Source organism: Bolinopsis microptera, chromosome 4 (assembly GCF_026151205.1).
Source record: "Bolinopsis microptera isolate Bmic1 chromosome 4, MBARI_Bmic_1.0, whole genome shotgun sequence".
NCBI lineage: Eukaryota > Metazoa > Ctenophora > Tentaculata > Lobata > Bolinopsidae > Bolinopsis > Bolinopsis microptera.
The window spans coordinates 10,641,275-10,654,920 of NC_087075.1; the positions used below are offsets into that span (position 1 = coordinate 10,641,275).

Here is a 13,646-nt window from a genome sequence, read left to right on the forward strand (position 1 = left end):
GATTATTGACGGCTAACAGACTTGAGATGTCTGAATTGCAATGGCTAATCACTCGACTTAGGGCGGCTTCAACGTCCGAACAAATGTAATCAATTTAATCAAGAGAATAAATAGCAGGATCATTATATACGTTACACAGAAAAAAGGCTTCAACATAAAAAAAAGCCTGCAAATCAAAATTGCACTTAAACTACCATACATCACAAATAAACAAGATATTACAATGTTAAATATTAGTGTGACGTCTTCCTAGTTTTTATTTTTTAATCCAAAACTATGTCTGCCTTTAAATTGATCACCTCAAGTGGTTAGTGATACTCCGATCCACATGACTACTCTAAAATTCCTATGAGTAACTATTAGTCAGTGACTTTAGCTCCCTGAAACTGAGAAGTGACAAGTGTTACAGAATTGAATTATGAGAGCACTAAGTGACAGCTTCAAAGCTATGAAGTATGAGGAGCTGTCCTCATGTTTGAGGGGTCAGGAGAGAAGCTGTCATTCCATCTTGGAAATCATATGAATGTTCACATTATTCTCAGTATTACACCTACATAGCAGCACTTGATTTTGTTTTGAGAAAAAAATGAACATTGAACATATCATTGAGATTTCAAATAATATTGGTAAAATAGACCATTTCCGTTTCCTGTGTAATGTGTATTGTGCAATACCAATTGCATCAATTGATTTGATTGAATGTATAATTTCATAATTTGTTCATTTAGTTGATACCTACTACTGCAAGTAAAGTGAGGTAGTTCCAACCAGTAGCGTAGTGAAGGGCCCTGCTGTGCAGTGCAGGGGGGGGGGGGGGGCGCCATCTTAAGGGGACACCAATTCATTGTTTGAATGTTGGACAATTTTGAAAAACTTAACTGCAGTACTAGCAAAACTGCGCATTTTGCTTTAGAAACATTTTAAAGATTTTGCCGGCGTATCCTCTAAAATCACCTAATTTGTCTAATTTTAGGGAAGGGCGCTAAAAGGAGGGCGCTTTTTAGGAGGGCAACGTTACGCCACTGGTTTCAACATAAAGAATGTTGAAATGTTGAATGGCACACACAGGAGGGTTGTAACAAATGCACTACCGTACAGAAGTGTGCTACATTAAATTATTATATATCTAAAATAGCTAATAATTTAACGAATTATTAACTGTCCCAGTGGCGTAAGGTTGCCTGTTGGCGCCCCCCCCCCCCCCCCCCCCGCCGAAAAAGCGCCTCCTGTTGGCGCCCTTTCCTCTTTTGCTGCCCCTCCCTAAAATTGAACAAATTGGGTGATTTTAGAGGATACGCTGGAAAAATCTCTAAAAAAGTGTGTATCTAGAGCAAAACGTGCAGTTTTGCAAGTACTTTAGTTAAGTTTTCAAAATTGTCCCACATTCAAACGACGATTTGGCGCCCCCCCCCCCCCCCCCCCCCCCTCACAGCGGGGTCAGCGGGGCCCTTTGTAACGCCTTCAGGTGGACAATTATAACTGTGCGGCACATTGTACATGAATAGTTAAATTACTATTCTTTACAGTGCACTGAAATGTGTGTGCACTGAAGGGCACCCTAACAAGATTCTAGATCTTTTGGGCTTTGGCTGGGCTCCTCCTCATTTAACCTTCAATCACGGATTCCAATTTGAAGTTATCGATCAATCATCTCAATTTTATAATTTAAGAATAATCTTTTACCCTAGCTATGATGTGATGGCATTTCATACTTAACTAAAATTCAACTTGAACTATTAGATTATTAGCTACAACAAATTTATAGTAATATATGTTTATCATATGTATTGATTGAATAATTGGTAATACATTTAATTTTTGTTTTGTTAACTGAAGACTGTTAACTTAACACTAGGAACAGAGTATAACTCCATGTTAGTTAACAAGTACAGCTCATATGTGTGTTGCCTTCCTCCCCACAAGGATGATGAAGCAGGCCTCGATCCAGGTGCACCAATATCAACACTCTCGATTGGTGCAACTCGGAAAATGAACATTTCCCTTGACAAAAAGAAATCCGTCAAGTACCTTACTCTTACTCCCGGGAGCATATTCACGATGTTGCCTGGTTTCCAGCAATCTTTTTACCATGAAATACTTGCTGGAGACAAAGATGTACAGAAAGAAAGGGGAGTCCGTTACAGTGTCACCTTCCGACGTCTGCTCCCACCTAAAGAAGCCCCTCCTGCTATCCATTCTCCTCCCCCATCCTCCTCCCCCATCCTCCTCCCCTCCTCTGCAGAACCGAATACCTCCCCTGCAACCAGCACCTCCAAAGATGCCAAATACCCTGATACCTTTGTGTTTGGCAGCTCCCTCCTCAAGAGCTTGAAAACTGAAACACTTTCCAGGCGTGGAAAAATTTTTAAAGTTATCTCCCGGTCTGGAGCACACGCTTGTGACATTTATAACGAAGTTGAAAAGTGTGCCAAGCAATTTAATACATCTAATGTTTCCACTGTGTTCCTTCAAGTCGGGGGAAATGATGTTGAAAATTTGATTGTAGACTCTGACATAAAACGCATATTTGAAGACATTAATGACCTTATAATCCTAACAAAACAGGTATTTCCTGCAGCTAAGATTAATTTCTTTTCACTTGTCCCTAGAAAGGCAAGTTATCTTACACATATTAGAAATATGCATAAGTTTAATGACCTATTAAGTGAGATGTGTAAGAAAGAAAGTATAAGATTTGTTGACTTTTTCTCTTTTTTCCTAAAGAAGACACCTACTATGTGGCTTTTAGATTTTAATATGTTTAACAGGGATGGTATCCATCTTAATCCTGTTGGAACCAGTGTGTTAGCCAAAGTTCTTATTGGCGTTGCTAACCAACCTAGGTAGTCATCTTGTAACATGTTCAACTTATAGAATTCAGAGAACTCTTTCATTTTTAACGAACATTATAGCTTAACAATGCTCTCATATCTGTTCCCATATTTATTAATTGACAATATTTTAATTCATTAACTTCTTGCTTCTTTAACAGAGTATAATTCAGTACATATTTTCCAGTCTCCATTTTAACTTTGAGTTTTAAACTAATTTATGGGAGTCACGTTTTTACAACACAGAACAGTGATTGGTCTATACTCTCCCAAAGTCAAATGCAATGCTAAATTAAATATAGATTCAATTACCACTATAGAGAAAAGTGCTATTTTAAAGATGATTTATGGAGTAGTGATTGTTGTATATGTGTATATGATCTGTCTGTTATTGGCGGGGGCCATTGAAACAGCAAGTGAATACTCAGACCAAACATTTCGTATGCATCGCTCGTACAAGATCGGACTACACCTGACCAATGACTGGGACTGCCTTATGAACAGTGCAAATCTTGTAGTCCTAATGATCATCTATTCAAAGAAACAAAATGGAATAGCCCTATGGATAGTGAAGTATGGTTGTCCCAGACGTTACTCTTCCGCTAAGTGTAGTGGACATCAGTTCCTAAGTAACATGTTCACCATCTGGACGACCATTCTGAACTTAGTTTTGCTTGTTATCTGCAATACAAGCATACTTAACCCAGGTCCAGTTGATAACAATAACCTCAGTCATCTAAAGGTAATGTACCAAAATTTGAGAGGGCTTGTCCCCTTTAGTGGCCTAGCATCTAAAAACATGCCGCTTGATGCTGGTAAACTACTAGAGCTCCAATCTAAGATCTATGAAGACAAGCCTGATGTTATCGTTCTGACTGAGACTTGGCTTTCAAAAGAGCACCTGGAAAATGAGATCCTCCCTGATAGCATCTACAAGATATATCGGAAGGATAGATCCAAAAGATCCCACCCCCCGGATCCTGATAACCCAAATAAGTTTCGAAGGAAGGGGGGCGGAGTCCTTATTGCAGTCAAGACTGGCATCAGTATTGAAAATGACAAGATTGATGTCAGCTCTAGGGCTGAAATGATCTCAGTCAGCCTAAAATCAAACAACTCATGCTACTGCATAACTGCCTGCTATAGAGTTGGCACCCTTGGTGAAAATAATTTTAATGAAATTGAGAAACACCTCAGAAATGTGGTAGGACGGAAAAAGTTTAAGGCCCACTTTGTAGTTGGGGACTTCAATCTACCTGAAGTTAACTGGTCAGACGGTGTGTCCCCCACACTTCTTGGTGGCCGTTTTATAGATCTGTTTAATGACCTAGGCTTAACACAAATGATAAACCAAGCCACTCATGATAAAGGGAAGGTCCTCGATCTTCTCTTCTGTAATATGATAAGTGTTGTTGAAAATTTGGCGGTCCTGGGGAAAAATGAGATATGCTCCTCAGATCACTTTGGAATAACTTTTAGTGCTAAAATGAAGTTTAGAAAGAAGGTCACCAAACGAAAAATCTTAAATTACAAAAAAGCAGACTGGATCGGCCTGAACAATGATCTGAAATCAGTTAGATGGGATGATCACCTTAACTGTGATGCAGAAACAGGATGGTTCCGTTTTAAGAAAATCCTGTTCCATCACATACACAACCGAATCCCAACTATTACGATATCAGATAAGGATCAGCCACCCTGGTTTGACTCTGACACTTATCAGCTGTGTCTCAAAAAAGAAAAACTACGAGTCAAATCTAAAAGATCATGCCTAGCTGAGGACTATGAAAAGTTCTCACAATGTAGAAAAGATTTTCAAAATTTGGTCGACCAAAAAATGATATCAAATTTGAATGATGATGATGATCCAGCTCTTATATCAAAGAAATTCTGGAAACATGTCAAATCGACATCAAAATCTACTCGCATACCAGGAACAGTAAACTATAACGGCAGATTTAGAAACAATCACTTAGACCAAGCTGAAATGTTCAATGAATATTTTGCTGCACAGTTTTCCGAAGCGAGTAATTATGATGTTGATATTGATTATAGTAATGACTCAGTAAACGACATTGAGTTCAGTACCAGCAGAATCCGAAAAATTCTAAAAGATGTCAATGTTAATAAAGCTGCTGGTCCAGATGGTATCCATGGCAAAATTTTAAAGAACTGTAGAGATAGTATTGCATATCCACTCTCGAGCCTTTTTAAAATCTCATATAACATAGGTCAGATACCATCTGAGTGGAAATTGGCTAACGTAGTACCTGTGCATAAGAAAGGCCCCAAAACTCTAGTTGAAAATTATCGGCCAATCTCTCTCACCAGCCTTGTAATGAAAATTTTTGAAAAAATTGTGAGAGATGAACTGTTGGCAAAATGCCAGCATAAAATACATGACAACCAACATGGTTTTCTTCCTCAGAGGTCTTGTACTACACAAATGGTCGGGTATATAGACTGTCTCTCTCTGTCTATCAACGATAATGTCAGAACTGATGTGGTATACTTTGACTTTGCCAAGGCCTTTGACTCAGTTAACCATGATGTCATCCTAAAGAAATTAAAATCGGAATTTGAAATTAATGGTACACTGTTGAAGTTCATTATGAACTATCTTAAAGACCGCAAACAGTGTGTTATAATTGGGGGATCCCACTCAGAACTTAAGAATGTTGAATCTGGGGTTCCCCAAGGCTCCATTTTAGGACCTCTGTTCTTTGTACTCTTTATTAACGACATGTCAGAATGCGTAAGTGAAGGTACAAAGATAGCCCTATACGCTGATGACACCAAAATATGGCGTAAAATCACGGGCTGGAGAGACCATGAGATCCTACAAGCAGACATAGACGCCCTGCATTGCTGGGCAGTAAGAAACAAAATGAAGTTTCACCCAAATAAATGCAAGGTGCTCTCTATATCTAGCAAAATGAGTGAAAAGGGAATTTTGAGTTTTTTCCCCTTCCAGCTCTTTGTCTATACCCTAGATGGAACGGCACTAGACTTCGTCCAGAGTGAAAAAGACCTTGGGGTCTTTGTTAGAACTGACCTTAAGTGGGAGGAGAACATAGTCAACCTTTGTACGAAAGCTAGTTCTCGTCTAGGTCTAATGAAAAGAACTCTACGGTTTATTAACGACCGTAAACAAAAACGGGCATTCTATCTAGCGCTGGTTAGGAGCCTTTTCGAAAATTGCAGTGTTGTCTGGAGACCAACAAGTGTTGTCTTGAATAACAAAGTTGAAAACATTCAGCGCAGAGCAGTTAAGTGGATCCTTGGCGAACAGGATCATCACTATAATGACTTAGAATACCTGGCTCGTTTAAGAGAGCTAGACATGTTGCCAATGGAGCTGAAGTTTGAATACACAGACTTACTATTATTCCATCAGATATACAATGGTCAATCTGTTCTGAAGCTCCCACCTTATTTAACCCCGATAACAACCAGTGAACAGGGTAGGTTGCGTTCAAACATAAGGCAACCCTCGAGATATAATGAAGTTGATACATCTCAAATGCCTGATATCAACCAGAGGCGACAGAACAGACACGACCACCTTTCCCTGAAGTGTACTGTGGAAGCAAAAGCTCACTCCTTTAAGAGAAGCTTCTTCTTCAGAACACACAGTGTCTGGAATGACCTACCAACTGACCTTAAAGAGATAAGTGATGCCGGAACTTTTAAGGCAAACCTGGCAAAACACTTTTGGGACAAATTGACAGACCCTGACTAAGTTAATGAGTGCAAATGATATTTATATGTGGGCCCCCGCCACTGATAGATCGGTCACGATACTGAATATAACAACTATAATATAAAAAGAAATCTATTAAATAATATTAAATAACATTTACGTTCTGTCACCATGATTTGACCCTGGTGCAGTCCTCAGTTAATGTACTTAACTGGATTACGCGAACTTTATATCCGACTGTAATCTTGCTTTTAATCGCTGTGTGATGATACGCGCACAATTTTTGGCGCATTATGAGTCAGGTCATGGATACATTATGTATTTATTTTGATAATTCTAAATTTGCGTGTTTTAGATACATTTTGTGTGTTTAGATGGAGGTGGTGTTAGTGAGTCTGGGAGTAGAACTATTACTTGTAATACGTATACCCCCAGAACTTGTACCACTTAACCATGCTTTTAGTATTTATACAATATGGACTACAACTTTTACCCTACATATGCCTCATGATAATAATGTCGTATATTTTTAATTCTCTTTGCTGTATTGTATAATGTACTATTTGTAAAAGTTTCAAATCAAATCAAATCAAATCAAATCAACGTTTGTTTTATTTTGTTAAAAATTTGACAGTGGGACTGATAAACATTTTTTTTATATACAATAAAGTAATTCAAGTGTTGCAATTGGCAGAGCACAATACAGAGGTAACGGAAATTGTCCACTGCTACCAATATTATATAATATGGAATATCAAAAATCAAATATATACACATCTACTCCATCATAGGGGCAGGGATGAGGTTATAAGAGACTGATAAACATTGAACCTAAGAATATCCTTAATCTGGCCCCTGTATTGATGGCACATGACTGGCACTTGGCATAGCAGTAATAAAATTTGATCTTTTGAAGCAACGCCTTTTCAACATTTTACAAATTCAAAATTGCAAAAATAACATTACATGTATCACTTTCTCGAGAAAGTTTCACTGAGGGAAAAGGAGTCTTAAGATCAAGTAGACCCATTCATTCACCATTAGTTTTTTGACGTATTAAGGATCTAAGGATAATATACCTATGAAACATTTTTCTCAATACACAGGGCATCGAAGATACAATCAACATGGCAAAGGTAAATGTCCATTCGAAGATTTAAAATTTTGAGTATTAAGTTGTTGAAAATGTGAATGATCAAAAACAGTAACCAACAATGAACAAATCAAACTGCCAAATTAATTATTAAATAAAAGTTCTAGACAAGGGATAGTTAAAAACAACACCAAGTCTAATCTTTCCCCAAAGCAAATAACTAAATATCAAAAGTTCATTGTAATTTTTGTCAATATTTATTGTTTGCTCTAACCAGAGCCCTCTCGCTTGCAGTAGCGCGCGACCGTGGCAAGCTAAGGAGTATATTACTGGGCCGCGCTCAGCCTGTCATTCTGCCTAATCTCTATATGTTTATGAACATGATAGCCTGAGGTCCCCAAGTAAGGAGTATATTCTACTTGTGAAACAAGCGCGTCACGCAGTACGCGTATACACATGGCTATGCATGAAATCTATTGTCATAAGCTAAATTTCGGAGATAATACAGATCAAAAATATTATTCATATAAAGATTTTTTATAATTTTTCATAAATCATGCACAATCAGCGATAATATATTGCTTTGGGGTCTTCCTTTTCTCAGCTTGGTAAGTCCAGTGTATTGATGGCAAAAATGAGGTAAGAAAACGCTGGTCCGTCAACAGGACCCCTTAAAATATGTTCAATGTTTTTAACTTTCTCCACCGACTACGGGCCACTTTTTCTGACAATGGTTCAGCATTTGGCATTGCAGCGTTTATACAAGTTTTTGTCAGAGAATTACAAACATTTTGGACTAATTATTCGCAACGTTTGTTAATTGACGATGTCAATTCATGGCAGCTCGGCGCGGCACAGTAGCGCATCGCGCTACAACAACGGGTGTTACTCTTGACGGATGGTACTTGTCTAAATTTTATCGAAGTAGAGCGCGACTCAGCGCGCTCCTAGCTTTCTTCTCGAAATATTGGCCAGAGGTATTTAATCATTCATTGTCATACGTTGTATGACCAGCCGCGCACGAGTGCGCGGCTCCCCTGTATCGTAGAAATTCTATAGAGTGGGTTCCACCATATAGTGAAACGACCGTGGGGGTCACGACGTGATACAAATCATCCAAAAGCTTTGTAAAGTTTTAAAATATTAAATAATTTACTACCAGACGCATACTATTCCATATTTGTATTTATAATTATATTCATTAATTCCTCCAAAGTACTTGATTCACGATGTCAATCCTTCGCATCTCGCCGATCTGCATACGTGGTTGCGAGAAGAATTATTTGATGCGCGGCGCGACCCAGTAGTGCATCGCGCTACAATGAAATTGCTTGTCATACGTTGTATGACCCGCCGCGCACGAGTGCGCGGCTCCCCCTGTATCGCCGAAACTCTACAGGGGTTTCCACTATAGTGAAGCGACCGTAGGGTCACCACATGATACAAGAAATTGCTACATTACGTAAGCCAAGCTTCGCATACGAACATGTGTAATTTAATTATGCATAATGACTTGAAAATTAGTGGAAGATGATTTTTAAAAACGTCTTATTTATAATTTAACGGGTGATACTCGTAAAATATTTGTTCCATATATTAGGACCGTCGACGAGTCCAACTCGGCGCGCGTCCTAGTAGGTTATAAACCTACAAATATATAATATACTACATACTAGGCACTAGGGATATGTGCGCTTGTGGCTACTGGCTTGGTAAATCATAAATTTTCGATACATAGCTTGATACATACATATATAGCTTTATTATTGCAGTCTTACTTTATAAGATAACCTATGTTTGTAGGTTTACAACCTACCGCAAGACGCGCGCCGAGTTGGACTAATATATGGAACAGATATTATACGAGTATCACCCGTTAACTTGTTGTTCATTGTTAATGAACTGGCCGACGGCCGTGACCTGGTGAGCGCTTTTTCGTAGCATTTCATGCCTCGGGACATAAGTACTTCGAAGAATGAAGAAATTTAGACAAGTAACATTAGTCATTGCAATTAATTGAAATTGTTAATCTTTCCGCGCTGCTCGGCGTGGTCCATATAATAATATTATAATTCGAAAGATTCTTTTTTACGACCGCCCACGTGCAAATCAGACGAAAAATATGAACTTGCGTAGTAACCATGGTAACGAAGGTTATTACACGTGCACGTGCAATGATTTGTGATTGTTTTAACGTCATTTTGATCGGTTTTGTTGATCATATTACGCTGTGTTTATATTAGTAGAAACAATATTTAAATTGGCTGTATCTTCGGTTTTGTAGGATATTATTTGACGCGATTTAAACTTACTAACAAAAAACACTATTAGCTTCCTCCCTGTGACCACGGGTTTTCTAGTAGTAATATAATACAGTGCATGGCGCATCTGATTGCCTATCTAACGAAGATCTTAGATCCCAGTAGTGCTAAGTGCAATGCACTAAAAATAGCGCTAACAAATCCGTCAATGTTACTTTGTGCTTTGAAGCTTTTGTAAATTGTAAGGATTTGCTCAGTGCATGTAATGGGATAATATTTCGTTATAAGAAATTGATCAGATCCGTCAACAACTTATATCATGCATATTGCATAAGCTGTGGGAACGTTTTTCAATTTGAATTAACGTTAGATATAAATGCCATGCATATGATTGTGAATTGAACTAAATCTTAACTTACCTCAGGCTATCATGTTCATTATGCATTATGATTAACATAATAGAGATTCGAATAGAGATTCGGCGGAATGACAGGCTGAGCGCGGCCCAGTATAATCTTAACGGGTGATACTCGTAAAATATTCGTTCCAAATATCAGGACCGTCGACGAGTCCAACTCGGCGCGCGTCCTGGTAGGTTATAAACCTACAAACTAAATCAGTCGATTTAAAGTTATTATAATTAACTATTAACTGTCATGCAACGTTAATATAATCGATATTTATTTCTATTGATTCACGTCTCACGATTAACAAAAATGGGGACTTTAGCTTTATCAGAAACTGACAAAAAACAATGATCATTAGATCGAAATACGATCAGCTGACGTACTTTATATTGATAATAAACTATTTTAAAAGTATACATATTGTTCTGAGATTTTAATATAGTAAATACAAATGATAAATTTCAAGATCAATGGCTTTTAAACTTAAAGCACATGCATGATTGAACAAACAAAAAATAACTCCACACTGTACTATATTGACATTGTGTAATGTGTATCAGCACTCCAATCGAAGTGATATTATGATATTGATTTTACATCCCAATTTCATCAGAAAGTCTTCCTATTCAATGTCTCGATCTGAAAGTTCTTTGAAAATCTCAGAAAGTCTTTGAATGGCTCATAAACTCTTGTTATTAGATTTTGTTAAGTCTAACAAGGACGGGTTGCTTTCGTTTCGAGTGTGGGCTGGGATTGTACGCACAAACGAACTCCCTGAAATTGGAAGGTCATTATTCATCAAGCAGTTATTATTAATTATTATATTTATACGGCAAAAGATGCACATCATTTTAGGGGTACCACTTTCGTAGATTATTTAATATTTACCTTTTGAAATCTTACTCAGTACTCATATCTGACATAGTGCTAAATTCAAAATTTAATTTGATACTAGGTAACTAACTTAAACAAAGAAAGCGGAATATCTGGGGCGGACGAGGGTTCAATGTATTGATCCCGAGATATCACGACTTGTTGATCCTGACCGTCATGATCTAATTCCCATGCCTTATAGTTGCACCTGTGAAAGTGAGCGTCAAAAATACCTAACATTGTTTGTATTAATTTTCGACTTAAGCTTATTCTTAACTGGTTTGACTATCTGAGAAATAATCGATGAGCTTACAGTTATAATTATAGCTAGTACTAGTAGTAGGATAAGTAAGGTTATCTTTACCTGTCGGAAGTTTTTCTAGGTGTCTCAAGTTCTCCTCCAGCAGTAAAACACAATCTGGGAAATCTTGACTCTTGTTGAGACGATGGTTGAGATTGCGTTACTCTTGGCGGATTGATCCCTGATGAGTGTAATTCAAAAGTGGATGATCACGTCAAAACACGGTTAATGCTAATACTCATATAATATTACATGTAAATCGACATGCACAGTGCCAGCATCATCAATATTTTGACGACCCTCATCTCCTTTGATTTTGATTTATCGGCGTGCGGTTTGAATAAGCGGGGAATGTTTCGTAACTTGTCACTTGCAAGATCAAAGATGAATCAATGATTTAATATTACTCTATATGCGGCGGTTGGAAAATTGTTTGTAAGACGCTTTGAATGACCACATTTAAAACCATTGTTATGCTGATTTTACATTTTCCAGTCGGAATGTCTCATTGCGGTCCGTCAAATTCCATGTTTTTCACAATTTATTCAGATTTAAATATCTAAACTTAAAGTGAGGAAAAAAAATGATAAGCACACAAGTGACAAACGAATTAATTTTAAGCAGCTAATTTTTACATAATGAAATCGCAAATCAAACTGTTTATACTTGAAATCTTAAAAAGTTTGCAGTAACTAGTGGTTTAGAAAGAAAGATCTAGAAAAAAAGATCAACTGTACCTGTTTTGGAACGTTGTATTTTATCCTCTGGAATTGTTGGTAGTTCAATAACTGTTGCCTGGTCCCATTTATATTTGTGAATTTTAAATCTGGTGTCCTGTATTAAAAAGAATCAACAAAAAGAAAATAGTTAACATGTTTTGTTGCGAAGAAAGTTCTAGCAAAAGGACCACATCAATATTTATAGAAAACTTCGAAAGAAAACAAAAGAAAGAAACAAGGGTTCACAACCAACAACTTTCGCGTACGTTAAACTTGCGTTTTTCCTTTTCCCGGTTCCCTTCTTTTCTCCAGGGATTCGTCCGAGACCGGTTGCTTCTAACAACAAGTCTTAATTGCTCTTTAAAGAACAGAAGTTCTAGGTTCCTCTCCATCTTCTCAGTCGGATCCTCCGTCGGAGGAACACATGAAGACGTCATAATAACGTTTCCCAGAAGTCTCGATTTTGTTAAAATACAGTGTACAGAAGGTGTTACAATTTTCAAAAGTCTTGAACTCGTTGGTTTGAAATACAGAATATCTTTTAGTTCTTTCCACCGTATATCTTTATCTATTTACACAAATACAAGCTTAAGAAGACCTACGCCCGAAATAATTTTCCGATATAATCGATTTCAGATCCGTCACCAATCTCAACAACCACAAAAAGCTATAACTCAAACCGGAAACCAACAGCAATAAAAGGACAATGCGACTTATCCAGCTCCACACGTGACACGACAAATTATCAATAAGTCGTTTCTTAACCGTTATACTGTTGTACAAACCGTGCAACAGTCCGAATCATTTAAACTAACAACAATCGGAATAACAAAGCACGCTAAGTGCCAATCACATAGTGAGGGAGACGACACCACTAAGGCTGCTTGTTGGGAAAGAAGTGCATGTAAAAATTATTACATAACGTTAAAAGTAATGTGTTAGAGTTAGACAACGAGTTGCGGCGGGAGTTAATTAACGGAATAACATTTTGAGGATTTATCACTATCAGTTACAGATGTGAATATCTTTAACATCTATAACTATAGATGTTAGAGATATACAAAAAACGCACGAAAAAAAAACCTAATGGTACGGTTATCTTACAGTTATATGTTATTAAATAACACTGTATGTCATGCAGTGTATATAAAAGCAGTGGTCTGTTTGGTTTTCAGCTTTACAACATGTAATCGTGTTAATGTTATCGGCAGCCTGTTATCTATTTGGATTATACATAGAAAGAGATAATACGGTTTAGAATCGATGACCTCAATCCGAAAAAATTACTTTTTACAGGACGGCACGAAACAGCACAGCACAAAAGGATCCCTGGACACGACTCACTCACTCAGCACAATTTTGGGTTCGACACAAAAACTTAAACTAAAAGACATGGCATGGCACGACGAAATCCTTAGACGCCATCAATTTCATCACGCCAATCGCGGACATTGAATA

The 13,646-nt window shown here is 37.6% G+C and overlaps 1 protein-coding gene across 2 annotated transcripts; it reads right to left on the bottom strand.

Moving 5' to 3' along the window:
* Positions 1-10,646: 10,646 nt before the first annotated feature.
* LOC134813977 (uncharacterized) lies at positions 10,647-13,088 on the bottom strand. Of its 2 annotated transcripts, none has more exons than XM_063821933.1 (5): positions 12,455-13,088; positions 12,207-12,303; positions 11,533-11,650; positions 11,260-11,376; positions 10,647-11,069 (listed from the first exon to the last, which is right to left on the bottom strand). In XM_063821933.1, exons 1-5 carry the CDS (start codon positions 12,623-12,625, stop codon positions 10,991-10,993), a joined length of 582 nt encoding a protein of 193 aa, XP_063678003.1. In that variant the 5' UTR covers positions 12,626-13,088; the 3' UTR covers positions 10,647-10,990. The 2 variants fall into 2 exon arrangements, with proteins under 2 accessions (XP_063678003.1, XP_063678005.1); XM_063821935.1 differs by having other exon boundaries at positions 10,903-11,069; positions 12,207-12,264; positions 12,455-12,708.
* Positions 13,089-13,646: the final 558 nt, after the last annotated feature.